Here is a 25,133-nt window from a genome sequence, read left to right on the forward strand (position 1 = left end):
ATGAATTAGAAATATGATAATATATTAAAATTAATTATATTTAACATCTTTAAAATTTGCTAAAATTTTTTAAATGTGTTTAAAAAATATTCTTTATAGACATATATGGTCTGCTGACTATAAAATATATAAACACAGACGAAATACAGAATAAATCTAACATTTAAAGGAATTTGTATTTCATAATGAAATATCTGAAATATCAATTGCGCAAAAAAATCAATGATTTGTATGCCCTCTATTACAATATTATTTAAAAAAATTATTTAATTATTTAAATCATTAAAGAGAAAAAGAATTTTAAATTTTAAAAATAATTTCTTTAATATATATAAATTTCATAAATACTCCCATGTATTATATATATTGAATTATAGGTCTTTTTACTTATTACGAATAATAGACAAATTCATGATGAATTGAATTATTTATAAATTAAGAATTAAATTTGCATTTTTTTTTCCAACAGATTAAAAATAATATCAATTTTTGAAATATCTAATAAGAATAGAATATTTTAAAATTCATTTATTCCTAGATCAAACTTTTATTTATTTAAATTCACTGCTCTTAGAGCGATATCTCGCGATGCATAAGGTATATATTTTGCAAGATCAACGTTTTTAATAGACATTGTAAGAATAAAAATATATCTATATCTTTTTTATTAAAAATTAAAACATATTGTAATTTTGACAAAAAATAAAATGAAAGTGTGTTTTATTGATATCTATTTTATCTGTGGTCATGCTTAGAAGTAAATATAAGCAAGAAAAGCAAACAATTGAAGAAAAATAGATAGAAAAATTATGTAATCAACTCCATCTTTAGAGTATTACAAATAAAATCAATGAAAATAAGGAAAGTAAATAGTAGGAAAAGTATAAAGATAGAGTAAGAAATAATTGTCATCTCTAAAGTATCAAAGCATCTTTTTAAAGAAAAATAAGATAGAATAAGAATTACAATAGCGCCATTTTTGAATGCTTTTAAGATATTTTTGATATTTAAGAAATATTCTTAATTTTTATTTTAATTTGTCTTGTCTTTAAAAAGATAGAGCATTCAAGAGATGACAATCGATTCTTTCTATTTCTAATCTACTTTTCTTATTTATATTATATTTTATTCTTTCTTTCTATATTTCATTTTTGATATTCTAAAAATAATTTTATAAATTTTATCTATCTCTGATATTCTAAAGATTCTTACTATAAATATTTAAACTATTAAAAACAGTGAAAAAAATTAGTATTGCAGATTTACATTACAATTTTTTTGTTTCAGCGCTGTTATCTAATTCCATTTTGTGATAATAACGACATTTAGTTACAATTTCTCTCGTAGTTGTAGCGCTATTATTTTATTTCATTCTGAATCGATTCATTCGTGTCATGTTTGACACGAAAATAATAATAAAAAATTGTAACAAAAATATTTTGGATGATATGTCTATTCTATAGCTAGTTTGTGCTAATGCATTCGTTTTTCCGCGCTATTGTATATTCAAATAATATTTAACCTATTATTTGTTTAAAACCTGATGGTTTTTATACTAACAAATAAATGATACTATTGTGTATAAAACTGTTATTTATATAAAAAAAAATATAAAAATATGAAGTAAAGATAAATACATATTAAATAATTTCTTAATTCTCTAAAACAAAAATTTTAATTATATATTTATATTTATAGAATCAGCGTTGACGGTTTACTTGTATATTTTCCCTACGATTATATTTATCCAGAACAATATGCATATATGCTTGAACTTAAACGAGGCTTGGATGCTAAAGTAATTATTTTGTATAGTTTTGAATAATGATTATTTTTAATATGATATTTATCTTTTATTTATTATTTTAGGGACATTGTTTATTGGAAATGCCCTCAGGCACTGGCAAAACTATAACTCTCTTATCTTTGATTGTAGCATATATGTTAGAAAATCCATTAGATGTAACAAAATTAATTTATTGTTCTCGTACTGTACCAGAAATAGAAAAAGTCATAGAAGAATTAAAAAAACTTATGGACTATTATGAAAAGGAAACTGAAAATAAACCTAAAATTATTGGTTTAGTTCTTAGTTCAAGAAAAAATATGTGTATTCATCCAGAGGTAAATAATTTTTTATTTTATAATTTTTAATAATTATATATAAATATATTAATACTATATTTAAATTATACTATATTTAAATTAGGTAAGTAGAGAACGTGAAGGCAAAATTGTTGATGGACGTTGTCATTCTCTCACAGCATCATATGTTCGTGAGAGACATAATTATGACGAATCCACACCAATTTGTAATTTTTATGAAGGATTTGACATGGAAGGCAAAGAACAAATTATGCCATCAGGCATATATTCTATTGATGATTTAAAAGAATATGGAAAAGATCGCAATTGGTGTCCCTATTTTCTTGCAAGGTTTACAGTAAGCACATTAAGAAACAAATATTATATTTTGAAATAATATAAAGTATTAATTATTTCTTATGATTTTAGATTTTACATGCTCAAATTATAGTATATAGTTATCATTATTTATTAGATCCTAAAATTGCAGAAACTGTATCTAGGGAATTAAGCAAAAATTCTGTAGTAATATTTGATGAAGCTCATAATATAGGTACTATTACTAGTTATATAGTATTAATTAGTTTAATATAGTAAAGTTTAAAAAATTTTAAATATTTTTATGTTCATTAGATAATGTATGCATTGATTCAATGAGTGTAAAAATTAATAGAAGAACTTTAGAGAAAAGTTCAGCCAATATACAACTTCTTGAAAAAACAGTAGCTGAGTAAGTTATGTTTTAAATTTTATACTAATAATTATATATATCTTTAAAAATATTTGTAATTTAGAATGAGAGAGGATGATGTAAATAAATTAAAAGAAGAATATGAAAGATTAGTAGAAGGATTAAAAGATGCACATATTGCAAGAGAAACTGATATTATCTTAGCTAATCCAGTTTTACCAAATGAAGTTTTGCAAGGTAAATTAATTAATTAATTTAATTTTAGATACATCTGTAATAATTATGAATTTAATGTATACATATTTGTTATAGAGGTAGTGCCTGGTAACATTAGAAATGCAGAACATTTTGTTAGTTTTTTAAAACGATTTGTAGAATATTTAAAAACACGTTTACGTGTACAACATGTGGTTCAAGAATCACCTGCCGCATTCTTAAGAGATGTTCAAACAAAAGTTTCAATAGAACGTAAACCATTAAGATTTTGTGCAGAGCGATTGGCTTCTCTTTTACGTACTATGGAAATAACTGATTTAACTGATTTCTCACCAATAATATTAGTAACACATCTTGCAACATTAGTTTCTACATATACAAAAGGATTTACAATTATAGTAGAACCATTTGATGACAAAACACCTAATGTTTTAAATCCAATTCTTCATTTTGTTTGTCTAGATTCATCTATTGCAATGAAACCTATATTTGATAGATTTCAATCAGTAGTAATTACTTCAGGAACATTGTCTCCATTAGATATGTATCCTAAAATTTTAAATTTTCATCCTGTCATAATGTCATCTTTTACCATGACATTGGCTAGACCATGTCTTCTACCTATGGTAAATATAATATTATTTTGTTTAGAATATATATTATTAAAAATATATACAATTAAATTTAAAATTATAAAAAATAAATATAAATATATTTATATTAAAAAATTAATTTTAAAATATTGTCAGATTGTAGCAAAAGGTAATGATCAAGTTGCAATTTCATCAAAATATGAAACAAGAGAAGATGTTGCTGTTATAAGAAATTATGGCCAATTATTAGTTGAATTTGCAGCTACTGTTCCTGATGGCTTAGTCTGTTTTTTTACATCTTATTTATACATGGAATCTGTTGTTGCTGCATGGTTTGTATTAACTAATATTCATAATATCATATAATTATAGTTTATTTTTATAGGTATGACCAAGGTGTGGTAGATCAACTTCAAAGACATAAGTTGTTATTTATTGAAACTCAAGATTCTGCTGAAACGAGTTTAGCTCTTATTAATTATATAAAAGCATGTGAAAATGGTAGAGGTGCTGTTCTTCTTTCTGTAGCACGTGGTAAAGTATCAGAAGGAGTTGATTTTGATCATCATTTAGGAAGAGCTGTATTAATGTTTGGTATTCCTTATGTATATACGCAATCGCGTATTTTAAAGGCACGATTGGAATATCTTCGTGATCAATTTCAAGTATGTTATTAAATTAAATTTTAATTTAATGTATAAATATTCTTATTATTTTTAATATTTTTTTGATTTTTATAGATCAGAGAAAATGATTTTTTAACTTTTGATGCGATGAGACACGCAGCACAATGTGTTGGAAGAGCAATTAGAGGAAAAACTGATTATGGTATAATGATTTTTGCAGATAAGGTAATAAAAATTATAATTTTAATTTTTAATAATTTCTTTAATTTTTAATTATTTCTTTAACAAAATTAATTTTTTAGAGATTTTCAAGGGTAGATAAACGAAGTAAATTACCAAAATGGATACAAGAACATTTAACAGATAGTTTATGTAATTTATCAACAGAAGAGGCAGTGCAGGTAAAAATCCTAAATTTGAAACTTCAAAAGTAAATATTGATAACCATTAATTATTATGTTATATAATTTTGCACAACTTAATACTTTTAGATAAGTAAACGTTGGTTACGACAAATGGCTCAACCATTTACTCGTGAAAATCAATTAGGATTGTCTCTATTAACACGAGAACAACTTGAAAAAGAAGAATATGGTAAAATTAAACAAAAGGCGCAACAAAATTAGATATTTAATATATTTATAATAAATTTTGTGCCATTTTTAACAAATAATATATGAAGTGTATGAAAACATACCATAATTTGTGTTTTGTATAGTATTTGTATTATAGTACATTTAAAATGTATTGATTTTTGCAATAAAAAATATTTTTTTTAATGATGTATAACTTTATAAATTTATGAAATTAATATATAAAAAAAATTTAATAAATAGGTTATAAAAAATATATCTTCGTAATTAAAAAAGTTTAATAACAAAGTATGGTGATGAAGTTTTAACAGTGTACAAAATACAATTATATTTATGAATAATTCATCTAATATCACCATCTTACAATAACTTGATCTCCATCTTGTATTGAATAATAACTGAGTTCCTGAAGCGGTTTATCCAAAGGTATTTCATCTTTAGAAAGCTAAAAAATTATAAAAGAATAATATAAAAAAAATATATAATAATATAATATATATGAATTGTAAAATGTCAAAATTACATTTTGTTGTATAAATGAGAGATTTGGTATTTTTCCTCCAGTTTTAAAAAGTCGTTGTGCAAGTCCAATAACTTTTTGAACTTCCATATCTTTTAATAGTTTTCTTTTAATTCCTTTAGGCTGATCTAAATGATCTGGGCATACAAATTCTACTGTTATGACGTTTGAAATCATTTCCACTTTTGTTTTAGATGAGGGAATATCAGAAATTCCATATTCTATAAACATTTCAAATAATATTCATAATTAATAAGAAAAAAATTAAAATTTTTAAATGTATTATCATTATTATAACATCCTTCACCAACTTGCAACCAATGTTGTATATCGAGGATGTTCAATTATAAATTGTTTTCTTTTTTCAGAGTCAGCTTCAGAGTTATATTCAGTCCATTTTGATAAAAATAATTTCAGATAATCATACTCAGCACCACGTCTTTCATCATGTAAAATTTCAGTACCATTTAATGATTTTAAATTTGCAATTTTTGCTATGATTAACTGACGTGCAGTTTCTAAATTTTCATTTTTCAAAATAGGATTCTCTCTAAATTTCAAATCTTCTAAATTATTAAGTTTTTCTAATTCTGATATAGATTGCCACTGTAAATTATTATAAAATTATTTTTGTTAATAATATATTATAATTTATTTATATTATAAATATTTACTTTTACCTCTGATATGTTATTATATGATATATGTAATTGTCGCAAATTAAAAAATGCTGTGGTTTTTACTATTGATTCAGTAGTTGGAAATCTTATTTTATCTATTTTATTTGAATTTAAATTAAGATATTCTAAGCTGTATAAATAATTGTTTAATATAAACATTTGATTAAAGTTATAATTAAATACTATAATAAAAAATATGATTAAATATGTACTATATAAATGAAATTATTATATTGTTATATATAATTTACCATGGAAGGGAATCCAATTTAAGAATTTCATCCCAATTGGATATCAAATTTCCTTCAAGTGTTAATTTACATATTTTCATTAAATTATCATCTTTTAATGGTCTTTGTATTATATTAACAATATTGAAAGAAACTGAAAGTTCTTGTAGAAATGGGAACATACACATACATTGTTGAATTTCAAACCAATTATAATTCATTTTTGCCATGGTTAAATATTTAACCATAAAAAATGAATTTTTTAATACTTCCATATTTTTTTCAATCGGCAAATAATTTTCACTAAATAAATAATATATATGATAAATAATAATAGGTATTATATGTTATTAACATTTTTAATTAGGAATTTTACCTCACATTAAGTCGAACGAGACAATGAAGTTGACAACAAATATTTGCTATAATTTGCCAACTATTTATTAAATTTTTAGATATATCTAATTCTTCCAAATTGGGACATAATTCTTTTAATTCACCAGAATCACCCGCAGTGCTAACACATTGTTCTCTTAACCATATTATTTTTAATTGATCAAATTTGCTTTGTTTTTTATTTACTTTAGAAAAACCAACAACTTCCAAAAAAGGAGCATTAATTTCTTTTTGTAAACTTATTAATGTATCTCTATCAATACCAGCTAATTCATCATTGATGAAACCATAACGAATTTTAATAGCTTCAGGACAAGAAATTCCAAATCTTGCTTTACCAGGACGTATAAATGAACCTGATGTAGGATATCTATTATACAATATATAAATATTTTAATTGTGTACTTTAAATAATAATAATATAATATTATGTTTTTATATGATTTTACCTAGCTTTAAAATATTTTATTCCTTCATATGTACCATTATGTTTTCCACGAGTTGGATCATCCCAATCTATACCAAGCCACAAACCTTTAGTTTCACCTACAGGACCAATGTACTTTAATGTACCTTGATGTCCATCACACTCAATTCGACTGTCAATTTCATATCTTTTATCTTCTACCATGCTAAAAAAGAAAAATTTTAATGATATTTTTTACTTAATTAATATAATTAATAAATATTAATTAATTTATCTAATCATATTTTTTTGCTTTCAAAAATAAAATTTGAGGAATATCATTTTTATATTTTTAATAATAAATACTGAATTGTGTATATCACGTTGCGGTTTAAAACCTAACCTCAATGTAATAGATGATCATTGAAATTTATGAAACAAAATATTAATGATATAAACGAAAAAAAAATTGTCACGGAGCACTCTGCACAATATTAGAAATAATATTTATGTTAGATATAAGTGGCTATATAGACATGATTTAATCAAAATTAAAAGTAATATACGATAATGACATTTCTCTATTATATACAGTTAAGATACCTAGGAACTCTGTAGTATAAGATATTCCACACAAATAGTACCATCTTTTTATATGAATGTGTATGATATATAGATATATATGAACCATACAATAATAATTTTTTGCATATTTTTTACACAAATTTTCTTTATTTTTAAAATTTCACAATAAAAAATGATATCATAAACGATAAAAGAATTAAAATATATTTTTGCTTAAAACTATATTTTATAAAATAAGGATAAATTTATAAATCAATTTTTACAAAATTGATGATTCAAAAATAAATATTTTGATTTTATTTACCAAAGAATAATTAGATATTACATTATACATAAATTATACATATAACACAATGTACAGATGCTATAAAATATACATAAATATGAATAATTACAATCTTAAAATGTATATGTACATATAAAATTATATATATATATATATATATACATATACATAAACAATGATGATTTTAGTTTAATTCAGATTTTGTTTAATGGAATTTATACATTTGTGGATAGTCAAAAAATTATTTCATGCAAAATATTTTATTGAACTGGTACTATATTTGCAATATTTACTGGATTTAAGATTTCAATCCAATAGCCATCTGGATCTTTAATAAAAGCAATTCCTTTCATTTTACCATCATTAGGTTTCTTTATAAATTCTACATTTAATTTTTCAAATCTTTCACATGCTTTTTCTACATCAGGTACTGTAATTCCAATATGACCTGTGTAATAAAATATATTATATTAAATTTGTAATATTATATATATTTGTTATATGTAATTTTATTTTATATTTTATATTTCAATTTTATAATATTTAAAAACAATATTACCAAATCCACGAGGTTCAGTATTCCCATTATGATATGTAGGATCAGGATCAGTTTCTGTTCCCCAATTACTAAAAATAAATAATAACTTTAATAAATTTAATTGTTACTTGCATAAGACATAATTTTTAAACATACTGAGTAAGTTCTAAAGTTGCTTTACGACTAAATGTCCATTCAATACTTTCTCTCTTATCAGTAGGTATATCTTTTGGATCTTCATATCCCAAGAAATATAAGGAAAACTTCATTTCGGGAAAATCAAGTTTCTGTAATAACTGCATACCAAGTACTTCAGTATAGAAAGGTAATGATTTTCGTGGATCTTTAATACGATACATTGTTTGTTGCATTATATAACCATTTGTTGCTGGATCAGCCTTTTTACAAAGTTCACGTGCTTCACAATTTGTTAATCCTGTGTGTTCACCCATCTAAAAAAAATTATTATATTTATCATATTTTATTATTTAAGTATTATATTATGATTTACTGATAAAATTATATAAAATACCGGTAAAATTATATAAAAAAAATTTGCAGTTAAATTTATCTTTCTGCATTTAATTTTATCAATCTAGAGATAAAATATCATTATCAATTTTCAAGGACATTATTTATTTTTGAAAATATTTTTACAAAATAATATTTTTATTAATTTTAGAAAATTAATAAAAAATTAAAATAGAATAAAATAGAATAAAAAAAAAAGCAAAAAAAATTTATTTTAATATATAAAAATTATATAGGTTAAATAACAAATGTATAAAATTTGATAAAACAAATCAATAATGACATAACGTTTATATTATTATATATCTATAATATTATTTATTATTATATATATATTATTTTTTTTATTCTTACCTTTTGAAATATAATAAATATGACTGATAGTGTACGCTACACACAAAGCGGAAGTGTACGAAGAATTGCGTGATCTATTCACAACCACAATCTCTACAAAAAGTGGAATATTTTTTATTGAGTATAACATTCATATATGTAATACGTAGTTGTGTTGTGCTGTCTACTTTACACTTCGATTTTCTTTATCTGTCAAATCGTGTAAATTATATTGAAGTATACAAATAATATTAAAAAAACAGTTTAATTTATATCATTAATAAAATGGCTCATTGGTTTCATCGTAATGTACTAAAAGCTACGACAAATCAAAAATTCGAATTAAAAATAACTAATCCTACTGATGCTACAAAAAAACTATGCAGGTTAGTTATATTTATAAAGAAAATAAATTAAACGCATTTAATTTTATAATCAATAATTATTTTAAATGTCATTATTTTATAAAATTTATTTAAAATAATAAGTAATGTAAATGATAAAATAAATAATCATATTACAAGAAAAATTATATTTCGATTAAAATTTTTTTTATTATAGTGATTTGAGATTATCAAGAAATCGTCTTTTGGATTTGATTAAAAATCCAAATAATTCAAGTGATACTATAGAACCAGCCTTTCATAGCTATTTAAGCTTACTATATGGATTTATATGGGAAATAAATTCTGATACAGAAAAATCTGAACATATTGGTAGACCAAATCCAAGCAAACTTAGAAATGTTATTGTATATAAATGGACACATACATTATTGGGACCAAATACTTAGTAATATATTTTTCTATATCTATTTAATTTAAACAAAAAAAATAATTTTACTTTATATATTATTATATTCTATAATTTAAAATATTATAGTTCTAGTGCTGATTCTATATATGAAGCAGCTAATATAAGCATGAATGTAGGACTTTGGTTTATGAAACATGCTGCAATGATTGCTGCTAAAGATGAGTAAGTATAAACAATAAAGTATAAAATAATTAGAAATATGAAATAAATAATATTACACAGAAATATCATTTATTGATGATATAATTTAGTATAAATATGAATGAAGCAAAAGATGTACATACTATGTTAAGACGGGCTGCAGGAATATTTACTTTTGTACAAACAGAATTTTTGCCACAATTGGCAAATCCTCCACCATTAGGAAGTGATTTAGATCCAAGAATAATAAATGCATATGTCAATCAATGTACAGCAGAAGCACAAGAAGGTTGTATAATATATTATTTTAATAATATATATATATTATACATATACATTATACATATATAATATATTTATGATATACATAGAAAATATAATATACAATATACAAAATTATTTTAAATTAATGATCTAAATACTAATAAATAATATTATAATTTTATATAATTTTATATATATTATGTTTCAGTGACAGTAGCTAGAGCAGTAGAATTAAAACATAATGCTAGTTTAATATCAGCATTAGCTAATGAAACAAGTAAATTATTTTTAGATGCTGCTAATACTTTACGTTCATTTAAATCAGAGATATCAGCACAGTGGATTAAATATTTAGAACTTAAAGCAGCATTTTATCAATCTTATGTAAGAAAATTATTAAAAAATTTAAAAATATTTAAAAATTAAAATTTCTTAAACAATTAAAATTATTTATATAATTATATGTGTAATTCTTATTTGTATAATTATATATGTTATAGGCTTATAATTATTGTGGTGAAAATTTATTATCTATGGATAAATGTGGAGAAGCAATTAAAGCCTTACAAGAAAGTGAAGCTTGTTTGAAAAAAGCAAAAATATTATGTGAAGAGTATGGAAAAATAAATGGACCAGCACCTAGAGTAAAACCAGATCAACATGCTGTATTTAAACGTTTAGCACCTATAGTAAAACTTACTCTTGATAAATGTAATCGTGAAAATGGTTTAATGTAAGTATTATATTAGATTTAAAAAAAAATTTTATAAACAAAAATTTAATTTTAATTTATATATTTTTAAAGTTATCATCATACAGTACCAGGAGAGATTCCAACATTAGATACAAAAGCTACTTTTGGTTTAGTGAGTCCTATTGATTTCCAAATGCAATCACATAACTCTATATGGAATTTAAATGTATATGGATCATTATTTGGATTAACTTCTGCAAAAATAGAAAAAGAACAAAATTTACCCCCTGTTAAAGAAGATTCAATTCATCAAAGTACCAAAGATCCAAAGAATGCAAGTGGATGTTTGTTGCAGTAAATAGTTTTATGCAGAATTGCAATAAATGGTAAATTTATTGACTTTATTATCATTATGAGCTATACAGAATATTTTACATTTTTTGATAATTTTGTTACATGCTTGATAGTATTTTAAAAGTAAAAATAAGACTAAAATATATATAATAAATATCTATAAATATTTTGTTAAAAAATTATAATAAAAATATGAAATAAATGGTATAAATGCTATAAATGTACATATTTCACATATTTGTTCATAAATTTAGTGAAATGTACACTATGCACTTTATTGGAAAATATTTCGAAATATTTTCAAGAATACTAAAATTTTTGACACATAAACCATATATAAACATATATAAAATGCTTTATATATTCTTGATTAGAATAATTAAACAAAATATTATATAATATTATATAATATAATATAATATAATAATTTATAATATAATAGTATAAAAGTAAATATTTTTGACATTTTGAAGATTATTTTATTGTATAAAGCAAAATAAAACTAAAATTAACTTCATAGTATAATATATAATTTACAGTAATATAAAATCAATATTACAAAAATAGTAAACATATTTTGTATCTACATATATATAGTTAATATAAATATTATATATCACAATATTTGTATTGAACTGAAAAAAATAATATATTTTTATATATTTCATATTTTTTATTAATTTTTTAATAAAATATTTATATAATAGATTTTTTAGTCTTATTTTATTTTTAAAACTATAAAATATGTATGAAAAAATATAAAATTCCATAATTTTAAAATAATAATTTATTTTTAAATATTTATATACACATTTAGTAAAATGCAAATTAACAATATAGTATTCAATTAGCATTTAAATGTTTTTATTTATGTATCAAATAATATAACTAGTCTTAATTTTTAATTAAAAACATAAATTATTAACATAAATAGAAGTATTTTTATATACATACAAAAACATTTTTATTATGTATTTTTAATATCTTTATTTTATTTTATTAATGTATTTTATTAATAAATTAAAATTTTCCTTTGTGCAATTTAAAATATAAAATATACATATATGATACATATATGAATTTATATATTTTATATTAAATATATAAGATATTTGTATATATTTGATAATACAAAAAATGTTAAAATTTATTATTATTTTAATGATGAATTTTTTATTTTTTTTATTTAAAATCTAATCAGTGTTTTTTGAAATTTTAAAATCATATAATAACAAAAAATATACTTAACAGATATTTGTATTATAATTGTTTTTCTATAAAATATTTCCATAAAATTTATTTTTTCAAGAAATATTTTATGCATCTACAATGTATAAACATTGTATAGAATTAAATATAATTTTATTTTGTATATTTAAAATTATTTAAACTTTGAAAATGTTTATTTTATTTATTAAAATAAAAAGATGCAATTATATTATATATAATAATGTTAGAAATATATTATATTTATTTTTAATTTTTATATGTATATATGTGATTTATATAAATTTATATTATATAATCTATATGTACATTAAAATTTAATCAATCTTATCTATATATATATATATATATATATATATATATATTATATATATATATAATATTTTAAATTTTTAAATCTGAATTTATTTTTCAAATATAATTATAATAAAAATTTTCAATTATAAATTATAAATTATTATATTATAAATTATTATATTATAAATTATTATAAATTATTATAAATTATTATAAATTATTATATTATAAATTATAATAAATTATTATAAATTAGAATTCATAAAACAAAGAATATCATACAAAAGAAATATTAGGATTTACTATTTAATCCTTTATATCCTTATATAATGTTTTTCATATTTATTGTTTATCCTTCATATATGCAAGAAAATTTTAAATTCAAAATTTGATTTTTATTTGATTTTCATTTTGCATTTTAAAAATAATTTAATTTTATGAAAAAAATTTTTCAAACATCGCGCTGTGTTTACCGAATGTTATATTTGTCATGCGCATTAAAAAATAAAATCTATACTAACTTCTCAAGACATGATATAGTCAGCACGTATCAGTGATTCCACTCAGTGTCTCTTCCTTCTACTCAAATCGCATTCTTCAGTGTTTGTAATATAAAGAGAGTAACGTGCGTGAGGATGTAGTTTTCTTTCTATACTTATATATTAATTATATATTCACGTTCTGCTGCAGTGTCAGTAACTGTGAAATAAATTTCAAATTTTTATATAATTTTCATAATAATTACAAAAATTTTTAAAAATATTGGAGTTCTATGTTGTGTTTAAGATTACTTGCAAATAGTGAAAGTTGTTCGTGTCTTTGACCTAATTCAGTCTTTTATGTCTCTTGGACATAATATATATTTATTACATTCCAAAATAAGATAGAAATTTATAATTATTGATTGATAATAATTATTGTTCATAATATTGTATAATTAATAGTTAATAATATATAGAAAAAAAATTTAAATTACGATAATGACGAGTACGGATACACGTGACGTAATCCGAGTTGGATCTCGAAAAAGTGAGGTAAATATACAAATAAATTAATTTTTTACAAAAAAAGAGAAAGTATAATTATATAATATATTTTTCTAATTCATTATTATTTAACATTATAATTTTTATAATTTTATAATTAAACATGACAATTAGATAAATATATATTATTTTTAAGAATATAAAAGGAATAAAAAAAATAAATTTTTTTTATTATTGTATTAAAATATATAAATTTTCTTTAGTTTATTTAAAAAGTAATAAATCATATTTTATTTAAAAATAACATATCATTTGTATAATGATGATTGACAATTATTATTCTACATTAGTCAGCAATTTTGATATTGCATCTATTATTTTTTATTCAAAAAAACAAATTTTCATTTCATATTTAATAAATATTACATGATTTCTTATAGTATAGTAATTATATGTTTTATAAAAAAAAATATAGTAAAATTATATATTTAGTATATATTCATTTTGTAATATACTTTAATAATCACTATAATTTTTTAGTTGGCTTTGAAGCAAACAAAATATGTAATAGAATGTTTAAAAGAATATCATCCAACAAAAGAATTTCAAATAAGTAAGTAAAATTATACATAAAATTTATTTTAAAAAATTGACTTTATTTATTATATTATACTTATTAATTATTAATTATTTATTGATTATAATTATTTAAATATTATATAATATTTTATATATCATTAATATATATGTTTTTTATTACATAATTGTCAATAAATAATAATATATAAAAATTCTTATGCAATATATAAAGTATGTATATAATATTTAAACTTATATAACAAATACCTTTATAATTTTCTGAATGTATATTTATATTAAAATTGTTTAAAGTTTTTAATTAAAAAGTTATGAAGATATTTTTAATTTTTAGTTACAATGTCTACCAAAGGAGATAAAATTTTAGATAAATCTTTACCCAAAATTGGAGAAAAATCTCTATTTACAGAAGAATTAGAACTTGCCCTTGAAAGTGGTCGTGTTGATTTTGTGGTACATTCATTAAAAGATTTACCTACATCGTTACCAGAAGGAATGGCTTTAGGTGCAATATTAAAGTAAGTATAAAATTAAATGTAATATAATTTATAAAATTATAAAATAAATTAAAATAAATATAATATTTTATTCTTATTTTAAAATAATGATTTATATATCTAAAATTTAAATTTAAGATAAAATTATCAAATTCATGAAAAAATATATCATATAAAATGTATATTATTTATATAAAATTATTTTGATTAAATTTTATTAAATACAGAATACTTTTATATATTTTTATTTTATTTTTTTTACTTAAAAAAATTAAAAACTAAAGAAGACAGTTACATTATAAATTTGAAAAAGGAAATAATTGATTAAAAATTATATTTTTAATTGATTATTTTTAAATTATTTAATTAAATATTATTTTTTATTTCAATAAAAGATATTTATTAAATTTCAAGGAAATTTTTCAAAAATAAAATGATTAAAAATTATATTTATATTATATTTAATTGCTCTAATTAAAAATAATATATTTATAATAATATAAAATTTATAATTAATCATTTAAAATTAATTTATAATTTTAGTTTAATTATTATTAAAATAATTAAAAAATTATATAATTATTGATAATCATTATCAATACTAGGAATATTAATAATTTATATCGAAATTGTCTTATACAAGAACTGTTGTAATTTTTGTATCATATATTAAAATTATTTTCAAAATAATAATGTTATAAGATTTAAATTAAATATCTAAAATGAGAATTGGATATAATAATATTTTTACAAATTTTTTAATAATATTTTATTTAAAAATTGATAAGTATATTTAGTATAAATATTTTTACAGGCGTGAAGATCCACGTGATGCAGTTGTTATGTCTAAAAAGTATAAAAATAAGACATTATCTACCTTACCAGAAGGTAGTGTTATTGGTACTAGTTCATTACGTAGATCAGCTCAATTAGCTAGAAATATGCCACATTTAAAAGTGGAAAATATTCGGGGTAACTTAAATACTAGATTAAGAAAGTTAGATGATGAAAATGGACCTTTTGCAGCAATTATTTTAGCTGCTGCTGGTTTAAAAAGAATGAATTGGGAAAATAGAATAAGTCAAGTAATTTTCATTACAAGTTTATACAAAATTCTTATATAAATTTTTTTTTATTTTTCTTTTCTTTTTAACATCCATAGCTATTAGAACCAGAAGAAGCATTGTATGCTGTTGGACAAGGTGCATTAGGAGTAGAATGTCGAGAAACAGATTGGAAAATATTGTCTCTTTTAGAACCATTATATGATGTAGAAACAACTTTAAGATGTGTATGTGAACGCTCATTTCTGAAAACATTAGGTGGAGGATGTTCAGCACCAGTTGCTGTTTCTTCAACCTTAAAAAACAAAATTCTTACTGTTACTGGTGCTGTATGGTCTTTAGATGGACAAAAATTTATCAAAGATACTTCTAAAAGTAAATTGTATATACCTGATGATGATGGAGAACCTCCAAAGTAAGTAGATATAATTAAAATTTTATAAATAAAATTAGTATACAAATATTATTCATATAATGTTTACAGGAAATGTCCGTATCGAGAACCGCAACTTTACTGTAGTGTCGCACCTGGTAAAGTAAGCAATTTAAGTCTTTTGGGTGCTGAACAACTCGGGAAAGATCTTGGAAAAAATCTTATAGAAAAGAATGCTTTAGATGTTATGGCAGAAGCAAGAAATGAAATTTTAAACTCCAAATAGCGCTAATAATAGTTATGAAAAAATATAAAAATTAGTCTTTCTTGATGATGAAAACAAAATTAGGAAAACAAAATAGAAATTCACATTTAAAGATTTTTAATATTTTCATAATTAATTAATATGAAAAAAGTACAAAAAATGACTTATAAAAATTCTAGTTCATTTTATCACAATTTAAAATTATTGTTTATTATATCGTTTAATTTACAATCTTTATTTTAATAAGTATATTTATAATATATTCTGTTTTTATTCCATTTGTTGCTTCATAAATAAAAAATTGTATACAGACTTGATTATATATATATATATATATATTATTAAACGCAGTTTAAAGTAAAAGCTATACACTGCCGTATTATAATTTAAAAGTCATATAAAATGTTATTGTTACTAGGCATAATAATTTATAATGTTTCATATTTTTAAATAAAATTATGAATGCAATGTATCATACTTGACATTATGAAGCTTCATAATTCATATCATATAAATATCTATTTTCTTAAAACAGATGTCATTATCAAGAAAACTAATTATATAAAATATGTTAATATAAATATTATAGTGAAATAAAAATTTATAAAATATTATATCATAAAAAAAATATATAACATTTTTTTTTATATTTTAATAGTATGATAATAATAATGTATAATTGTACAATATTTTTATATTGAGTAAAATGAGTAAATTTATTTCAAGTAAATGATCATTGCACTTATATAATAAAGTAATATATCTTTCTCTTATTACTTTTATTATAGAAATTATATCTATTTTATTATTTTCTTTTATTTTTATTCATTATGCTAATTTGTCATTTTTCTGGAATACAGGTTTCTGTTAATTATTTCATGGATATAAAGATCTTAATAGATCAATTATTTATTAAAGATTATTATAATTATTAATAGATCATAATTTATAAAAAAATTTATAAATCATACATAAATATTTGTAAAACATTATATATTTTACGTGTTATTACAAATTGTAAGGAATTAAAAGGATATAAAAAATTATATATTTTATTTCATTCAAAGGAAAAATATTCAAAAATATTTAATAATTTTTATATATAATATTTATCATATTTTTTTTATAATATATTTAATATGATCTTTTTTTTGATAATTGAAGTTTATTATATTCATATAAAATATTTTTATGAAAAAGATTTATGAATTTTTTTTTATTAATAACATTTATTTATCTTTGCATGATACAGTTTTTTTTTAAGAAAAACAGTTTTTATTTGATACTAAGATATAAACAGATTCTTTCTTATTGCCTCTTGTTTAATATAAGAATAGAACATTTTTTTATACAAAAAATAATTATAAAGTGTTTAATATGCTAGTGAGTACCGTTGAAAATAATGTCATGTACATATGCTTATAATGATACATCTATTATAAGGATATTAATTTTATATTCACAAGATAGAATACATATTTGCATAATTTTTTTTTTGTGCAAATTCTATAAAATATATTCATTATGAATATATAGTCAATAGTATTTTTTTATTTATTTATAAATGTCTCTAGGAAATAACGTATTATTTAAGATCACATTTCACATGAATTCCTTAATAGGGGGGTATAATATTTAACATATTATAACAATTAATACATAAAATTATTTTGAAACTTCTATAAGATTAAATATATTAATTTCCAGAACAAGATCAATTTACTTCTTAATTATTTTTTCATTTCTGCTCTCTCTTAAAATTGTGAAACATTTAACAAATATGAATAATTTATGGTAGTCATATATGTAAAGAGATATAAAGAAAATCTTGTGTGACTAGAGATCTTTCTAGATTGTGTTATATATATATATTATACATATATATATATATATATATATTGCTGCCACTTTAAATAACACATATTTTATTTGCACAGTATAACTTAATATCATGGCAGTCACAATTTTAAAAATAGCTAATAAAAATTTTTAAATAGATTGTATTTAGAAATTAATACAAAAATTTCTTCCATTTATAATTTAAATGCATATAAGTGAATCATGTTTTTCATTGATAATATATAATTACCAAGGATTATATGGAAGTTTAGATGAGGAGACCAAGATATATAATTAAAAAGCTTGACCAAATTAAAGTTATGCAAATGTCTACATCATCAAAAAAAAAAACATACATTTTCTACTAATAGTTAAATTTTATTTTGAATTATTCAACGCAATTTGTATAGTACTTTACTCAACATCTTCCTCAGCCATTGCAATTTGTGTTGATAATTTCTGTAACAATAAGTGAGAACAAAAATCTTTTATTTTGTCCTATTAAAAAATTATATTTAATTACATACTTGACTAATAGGTTGTAATCGTTGTAATAAAAGGTGAAAAATTTGTGGTGGCAGTGTTTTCTGAAGAACTTGTAACAATTGTGCTGGCTGTCCACATACTGCAACCGCATTTCCTAAATGTTCAACTGCTCCTTCTATATCACCACATGAAAGCATTTCTTCTCCTAATTGTACCTTTAAAATCCATTAAATATAATAATATAATATAATCCAATATAAATATATATATATATATATATATATATATATATATATATATATAAAATATAACAACTAAACTATTAACTTCTTGTATTAATTAAAATATAATATTAACCTCTTGTAGGAAAAATCTTTGTACAACTTCATGATCTTTTAAATCTTGAATCTTTGAAGTAGCATTCTGTGCTTGTTTCTTTGCTTTTCTACCTGTAATTATGAAATAATAATACTATTTAATATCAATATATCAATTTTATTGTGTATTAAATAATTATTTTACTTTTTAAATAAATAAAAAAATTTTTAAATATGATTTACTATAAAATTTAATAAAAAATAAAAATGATTTTTAAAAATTAATTATTTTTTATTAATAATTACTATTAAAATAATTAAATATTATATGAATTTTTTATATAAAATCATAAACAAAATAAAAAAGACATAGCTCATAAAAATTAGCTATGAGAACAGTATAGTTTAGACTTACGTTCACGCAATTTCTTTTTGAAATCAGGATCACTACGACGCTTTTGATCAAAATAAAAGCAATATCCAACAAATATTCCAGCTATACCAACAGCAATACCCACTGCAGCCTTTGAAATCATGGTCATTCTAATAGAGAAATTTATATTTTATAATGACGAAATTTACAAACTCCTCGTTGCACATAGGCCACCCTAGAAAAGGCTGCGTCTGCTATCAAACGTGCGGAACATAGGAGCAGAAACAGTATTTCAATGTATATTTCAGACTGATGCATTGATATTAAAAAATTCCCTAGATTCATTAATATTTTCATCAAAATATATTTTTCAAAATTCAAAAATAATATAATTCAAAAATATACATATATTTTTACACTATTTTATCATATTTTATATATGATTCTTCATTTTTTGAAAATTTATTGTATATGTAAATATATATATTAATATTTAATATATATGTAAATTATAATAATAAATAAAGATTCATCATATATTAGATCTATAAAATATTAAAATGCTAAAAATTATTAAAAATTAATTTTATAATTTTATATAATATTATATATATATATATATTTAAAATTAAAAAATTAAAATTATGAGAAAGACGAGTAAGAGAGGAGGGGAGGAAGAAGTTTGAAAAACATTTAACGTATATATCTATAACATTTCTGATTAAGGATCTACAATATATATACTCGAAAATGCGCGCCAAAATACGGGTATAAAAATAAAAGATCATATTTATATGAAAGATTTAATAAACTAATATATTATATTTAATCATATAAAATTATTAATTATTTTATTAAAAAATGCCATTAGTAAGGAAACCTATGCGTTATGCGCATCCAGAGGGGCATACCGACGTATGTTATTTTTCTGGTGAAAAGTAAGCAAAGATATACATAAATATTTTTCCATATTTCTTTGTAATGATTTTTGCTAATTTTGATATAAATATTTTTTATTATATATATAGATATAATATAATAATAGATTACATTTTTTTGTTGACATTTTTAATATAATTTTTTTATATAAAAAGAATAATTAAATTAAGAATAATATTATAGAAGAGATATTAAAAAAGAAAATAAAATATAATTAAAAAATAAACAATTAATAATATATTTGTAGAAGAGGGCTTATTACTTGTGGATCTGATGGAGATGTTCGATCTTGGCTGAATTTAATGGATGATGATCCAAATGCAAGCTGTGTTTCAGAACAAGCTATATCAGTCATATCAAAAGTATAAATTAATTATAAAATTTTTGTTTATATATTTAATAATATTTATAAATTTTCAATAAATATTTTTCATAAATATTTTAATATAATTTTAGAATGGAAAAATATTTGTTGGCAATGATAATAATACAATTCAAATTCTTAATTATCCAGATCTTGAAAAAGATGGAATAATTACTAGATTTTCAGCACCAGTTTCAGCATTAGCAACAACAAAAAACAGTAACATTATAGTATCAGGAGGATGGTATGTAAAATATGCATATGATATTTTAATAATTTTTAATTTATATAATAATTTATATAATTATATTAATATTTAATACATATTATATTATATTATATAGTGATATGAGAATACAAGTAACTGATATTAATACATCAGATAATATAGAATTAATAGGTCATGAAGCTCCTATATTAGGTTTATCTTTGGATCCAAAAGAAGAATTTGTAGTAAGATATATTTTATTTTTTAATATATAATATAAATTTGCTTTTTATATTACAATGCTTCTTATAATATTTAATTTATATAGGCATCATCAAGTGCAGATGGCTCAATTCGAGTATGGAATATTAAAGAAAAATGTGTTGTAAATATTTGGACTAATGTTATACCAAAATGTAACTCATTTTTTACAGCTAAAATATATGGTGTACCCTCATTTCATCCAAAGAATGGAAGTTATCTTGCATATCCTAATGTTAAAGATGTAATTATAATTGAAAGATCTTCTTGGAAAGAATTATTTCGTTTAAAATGTATTAATATAAAAACTGTATGTTTTTTTCTTTCTATATATATATAGTGTATATATATTCTATAATATTATTTTCACTATAGGAAATTAATATATGTAAATTTTCTGAATGTGGCACATTATTAGCAGCTAGTTCAATATATGGAGAAATAATTGTTTGGAATGTAGAAAATAAAGAATTAATTGGTTATATTGAACATCAACAAAATGCTAAAATTACTGCATTATCTTGGAATATTGATAAATCGGATGAAATTGCATTTTGTGATTCTTTAGGTCAATTAGGATGTATTGATATTGTAGGTATATATATATATATAAGATGCAAATTATTTAATAAATTCAGAGAAAAATTATTATTTTTATATATTTAGATAATTTCTGATAAAGCAACAAGTAATGAAGTATGTTTAGAAACAAATGGAGATGTCAAAGATAATAATGTTAATATCTTAGAAGAAGAAGATGATGATGAAGAAAATGTTATATCTCTAAATAAAATTAAAGCATTAGTGGAGCTTGATGATGATCAAAAAAGTCATTCTGATGTATTATCTGAAAAATCTAAACATGATACAAATACTTTTATACCTGAAATTCATTTACAATCACCATTTCAACCTGGTTCATCTCCAGCACATTTATTATCTCGTTTTATGGTAAAATTTGTTTTGATATAATATTATCATATAATATTATGTATCGGTTTTATAATTTAATTAAAATATTAATTCAAATAAATGTTAATTCAAGGTATGGAATGACATAGGAATGGTAAAGTGTTTTACTTCTGAAGATGGAGAAGAATCTAGTATTGAAGTAGAATTTCATGATGTAACAATTCATCGTAGTATGCATATTAATAACTATTTAAGACATACAATAGCTGCTTTATCATCACAAGCATTTGCATTAAATTGTCCATTAAATAATGATATTCGTAGTAAACTTGTTGTAATAGCATTACAAGGTTAATCTATTTATAATTATTGCAAATTTTATTCTAAATTAATATAATTAAAATAATAATCAATTAAAAAATAGGTTGGGGTTCTGGAAATAAAGAATGGTTTTTAGATCTACCTGAAGGTGAAGAAGGGCATTGCATTGCAGCTGGTGATAATTTTGTAGCTCTTTCAACATCTAGAAGATATTTAAGAATTTTTACTGTAGGCGGCACGCAACGTGAAATCGTTGCTTTGCCAGGTCCTGTAGTAGCAATGAATGGATTTAAAAATAATTTAGTACTTGCCTATCATAATGGAATAGGTATTTATTCTATATTTTGCAATTATTTTTATTTTTATAATAAACTACTGATGATATGATATTTATGATATTTAAATGATATTTAAATAGGGATATCAGGGGATCAATGTATGAATTTACTATTAATTCAAATCCAAAGATTAAATTTATATAGTAAGACATTAAGTCTTCCATTATCACCATCATCAGAATTAATGTGGTTAGGAATTAGTGATCTTGGATCTCCTGTAATTATGGATGCTGATGATATTATTAAAGTATATAATAAAAAATCTTCTTTATGGAAAGTAGCTAGTGATATGAATGAACAGGTAAAAAATATATTTAATAACATTAAATATTTTATATTGCATTAATAATTTTAAAATAGGCTAAAGGTAAAGCAGATCATTATTTTATAATTGGAATAAGCGAATTACAAAGTATTGCTCGCTGTGTTTTATGCAAAGGAAGTCATTATCCTCCTACTACACCTCGTCCAGTAATCACAGAAGTATCTTTATATCTTCCACTTTGTGAACTTGAAAGTGAAAAAACAGAGAAAGAATTGAACTTATGGAAATTAGGAACTAATCCTTTAGAAGAGAATGAAGCAGTGTTATCTCTTATTGCGGTATATTTAATATTTGATTCATTAAATCTATTTATATTAACTATATATATCTATTCATTTATTTCATTCAATTAGCTTGCTTGTCGAAGTAATTTGGAGTATCGAGCGGTAGAATTATGTGAACAAATTGCTTCGGAAAAAGTTATAGAATTAGCAATAAAATATGCACGAAGAATAAATCGAATAGCGTTATCTAATAAATTGGAATCAATTGCTGATACAAAGGAAGAAGAAAAGGAGAAGAATATAGAAAATAGAGATAAGAATGATGAAAATACTAACAAAAGTGATGATGAATCACTAATAGATAATGATGTTGAAGAACTTTCATTAAATATTATAAAAAAACCAGATATAGAAATTAAACCATTATCTATGACTGAAGCATTATCAATAAAAAGAAATAATCCTTTTTTAAAAAGTGGAAATTCTCCAGGAACAAAAGGTATTAATATTATTAGAATAAAAAAAGGGAAAAATTTCTCTCTATTTTAATTGTATTTATAATAATTATTGAATTCTATTTTTAATTATATTTATAGGATTAGCTGGTTTAGATATAGCCCCACAAAAGATACAAAAGTTAACTTTATCATCAGTTTCTTCAAAGTTGAAAACAAAAGAAATAAAAGATGTAGTAAAAAAAGAAACATTCATTAGTTGGTATGCTAAAAACAAAAAAAATTTACAGGAAGAATTTCCTGATTTAAGTCCTGCAGATTTGACAAAATATGCGTTAGCAAAATACAAAGAAAAAAATGAAAGTTCACAAAATAATAATATATTGACATCTTTAGAATCAAAAAAAAGAAAATTGAGTCCTGAAAGTGAAGAAAGCAATAAATCAAAACGAACTTCGAGTAAAATACTTAGCTCATTTGCATTTGAAAAATAAATATTTATTTATATTTTAAAAATACAATAAAATTTTGATAGCAAGGAGTTTTAAGGAAACTTGTTCATCAATACATGATAGAAATGAGTGATGAATTTTTTATTTCATGTAATTGATTATTTAATTCATTAATAGTACGACTCTTGATGTTTAAATATATTTTTCAACAACTATTAAGATTTTACTTTATTGTTTCGTAATTTATTTAATTAATATTTTTTAATAATTTATATTATTATAATTATTTTTTATTATTACATTAATAAAAATTAAAATATCTTGTTTTATTATAAATTTATTTATTAGTTTGTTAATTTATGCTTTACAAACTTTATTATTTTCATTAATTTTTGAAACTAACTATAATTATATATTTATTTTATGATAAATATA

General features: G+C 20.9%; 7 protein-coding genes across 13 annotated transcripts; 4 read left to right on the top strand and 3 right to left on the bottom strand.

The window, feature by feature from the left end:
• The first annotated feature begins 835 nt into the window (after positions 1–835).
• Positions 836–4,993, top strand: LOC107996863 (general transcription and DNA repair factor IIH helicase subunit XPD). 2 transcript variants are annotated; one of them, XM_017055161.3, is made up of 13 exons: positions 836–894; positions 1,699–1,798; positions 1,870–2,124; positions 2,210–2,443; positions 2,515–2,638; positions 2,719–2,815; positions 2,880–3,013; positions 3,089–3,618; positions 3,742–3,917; positions 3,971–4,250; positions 4,326–4,436; positions 4,514–4,612; positions 4,703–4,993. In XM_017055161.3, exons 1-13 carry the CDS (start codon positions 851–853, stop codon positions 4,835–4,837), a joined length of 2,319 nt encoding a protein of 772 aa, XP_016910650.1. In that variant the 5' UTR covers positions 836–850; the 3' UTR covers positions 4,838–4,993. The 2 variants fall into 2 exon arrangements, with proteins under 2 accessions (XP_016910650.1, XP_016910651.1); XM_017055162.3 differs by lacking the exon at positions 836–894 and adding an exon at positions 1,237–1,623.
• Positions 4,994–5,064: 71 nt separating this feature from the next.
• LOC107996864 (tubulin-specific chaperone E) lies at positions 5,065–7,756 on the bottom strand. Of its 4 annotated transcripts, none has more exons than XM_062071046.1 (8): positions 7,640–7,756; positions 7,080–7,262; positions 6,611–7,000; positions 6,256–6,537; positions 6,005–6,134; positions 5,636–5,930; positions 5,328–5,545; positions 5,065–5,239 (listed from the first exon to the last, which is right to left on the bottom strand). In XM_062071046.1, exons 1-8 carry the CDS (start codon positions 7,681–7,683, stop codon positions 5,165–5,167), a joined length of 1,617 nt encoding a protein of 538 aa, XP_061927030.1. In that variant the 5' UTR covers positions 7,684–7,756; the 3' UTR covers positions 5,065–5,164. The 4 variants fall into 4 exon arrangements, with proteins under 4 accessions (XP_061927030.1, XP_016910652.1, XP_016910653.1 ...); XM_017055163.3 differs by having other exon boundaries at positions 5,065–5,249; positions 7,640–7,753; XM_017055164.3 differs by lacking the exon at positions 7,640–7,756 and adding an exon at positions 7,440–7,633 and having other exon boundaries at positions 5,065–5,249.
• A 132-nt stretch (positions 7,757–7,888) lies between these two features.
• Positions 7,889–9,423, bottom strand: LOC107996905 (lactoylglutathione lyase). 2 transcript variants are annotated; one of them, XM_017055228.2, is made up of 4 exons: positions 9,331–9,423; positions 8,602–8,897; positions 8,467–8,534; positions 7,889–8,355 (listed from the first exon to the last, which is right to left on the bottom strand). In XM_017055228.2, the coding sequence occupies exons 2-4, from the start codon at positions 8,895–8,897 to the stop codon at positions 8,168–8,170; spliced, it is 552 nt and encodes a 183-aa protein (XP_016910717.1). In that variant the 5' UTR covers positions 9,331–9,423; the 3' UTR covers positions 7,889–8,167. The 2 variants fall into 2 exon arrangements, with proteins under 2 accessions (XP_016910717.1, XP_028522031.1); XM_028666230.2 differs by lacking the exon at positions 9,331–9,423 and adding an exon at positions 8,978–9,278.
• A 129-nt stretch (positions 9,424–9,552) lies between these two features.
• Positions 9,553–11,802, top strand: LOC107996904 (BRO1 domain-containing protein BROX). The gene is made up of 7 exons (XM_017055227.3): positions 9,553–9,695; positions 9,871–10,101; positions 10,192–10,287; positions 10,377–10,555; positions 10,739–10,914; positions 11,031–11,263; positions 11,336–11,802. The coding sequence occupies exons 1-7, from the start codon at positions 9,595–9,597 to the stop codon at positions 11,580–11,582; spliced, it is 1,263 nt and encodes a 420-aa protein (XP_016910716.2). The 5' UTR covers positions 9,553–9,594; the 3' UTR covers positions 11,583–11,802.
• A 1,855-nt stretch (positions 11,803–13,657) lies between these two features.
• On the top strand, positions 13,658–17,930 carry LOC107996687 (porphobilinogen deaminase). Its single transcript, XM_017054854.3, has 6 exons — positions 13,658–14,136; positions 14,629–14,701; positions 15,020–15,203; positions 15,997–16,267; positions 16,345–16,661; positions 16,731–17,930. The coding sequence occupies exons 1-6, from the start codon at positions 14,083–14,085 to the stop codon at positions 16,903–16,905; spliced, it is 1,074 nt and encodes a 357-aa protein (XP_016910343.1). The 5' UTR covers positions 13,658–14,082; the 3' UTR covers positions 16,906–17,930.
• Positions 17,931–19,080: 1,150 nt separating this feature from the next.
• On the bottom strand, positions 19,081–20,188 carry LOC107996842 (mitochondrial import receptor subunit TOM20 homolog). Its single transcript, XM_017055123.3, has 4 exons — positions 19,942–20,188; positions 19,567–19,658; positions 19,251–19,424; positions 19,081–19,182 (listed from the first exon to the last, which is right to left on the bottom strand). The coding sequence occupies exons 1-4, from the start codon at positions 20,066–20,068 to the stop codon at positions 19,138–19,140; spliced, it is 438 nt and encodes a 145-aa protein (XP_016910612.1). The 5' UTR covers positions 20,069–20,188; the 3' UTR covers positions 19,081–19,137.
• Positions 20,189–20,591: 403 nt separating this feature from the next.
• LOC107996634 (WD repeat and HMG-box DNA-binding protein 1) lies at positions 20,592–24,913 on the top strand. 2 transcript variants are annotated; one of them, XM_062071045.1, is made up of 14 exons: positions 20,592–20,667; positions 20,771–20,837; positions 21,086–21,200; positions 21,295–21,446; positions 21,547–21,655; positions 21,739–21,981; positions 22,047–22,262; positions 22,338–22,622; positions 22,717–22,933; positions 23,008–23,232; positions 23,323–23,543; positions 23,603–23,845; positions 23,921–24,290; positions 24,388–24,913. In XM_062071045.1, exons 2-14 carry the CDS (start codon positions 20,782–20,784, stop codon positions 24,738–24,740), a joined length of 2,805 nt encoding a protein of 934 aa, XP_061927029.1. In that variant the 5' UTR covers positions 20,592–20,667; positions 20,771–20,781; the 3' UTR covers positions 24,741–24,913. The 2 variants fall into 2 exon arrangements, with proteins under 2 accessions (XP_061927029.1, XP_061927028.1); XM_062071044.1 differs by having other exon boundaries at positions 20,608–20,837.
• The last annotated feature ends 220 nt before the right edge of the window (positions 24,914–25,133 follow it).

This window comes from Apis cerana, linkage group LG2 (genome assembly GCF_029169275.1).
Source record: "Apis cerana isolate GH-2021 linkage group LG2, AcerK_1.0, whole genome shotgun sequence".
Lineage (NCBI taxonomy): Eukaryota > Metazoa > Arthropoda > Insecta > Hymenoptera > Apidae > Apis > Apis cerana.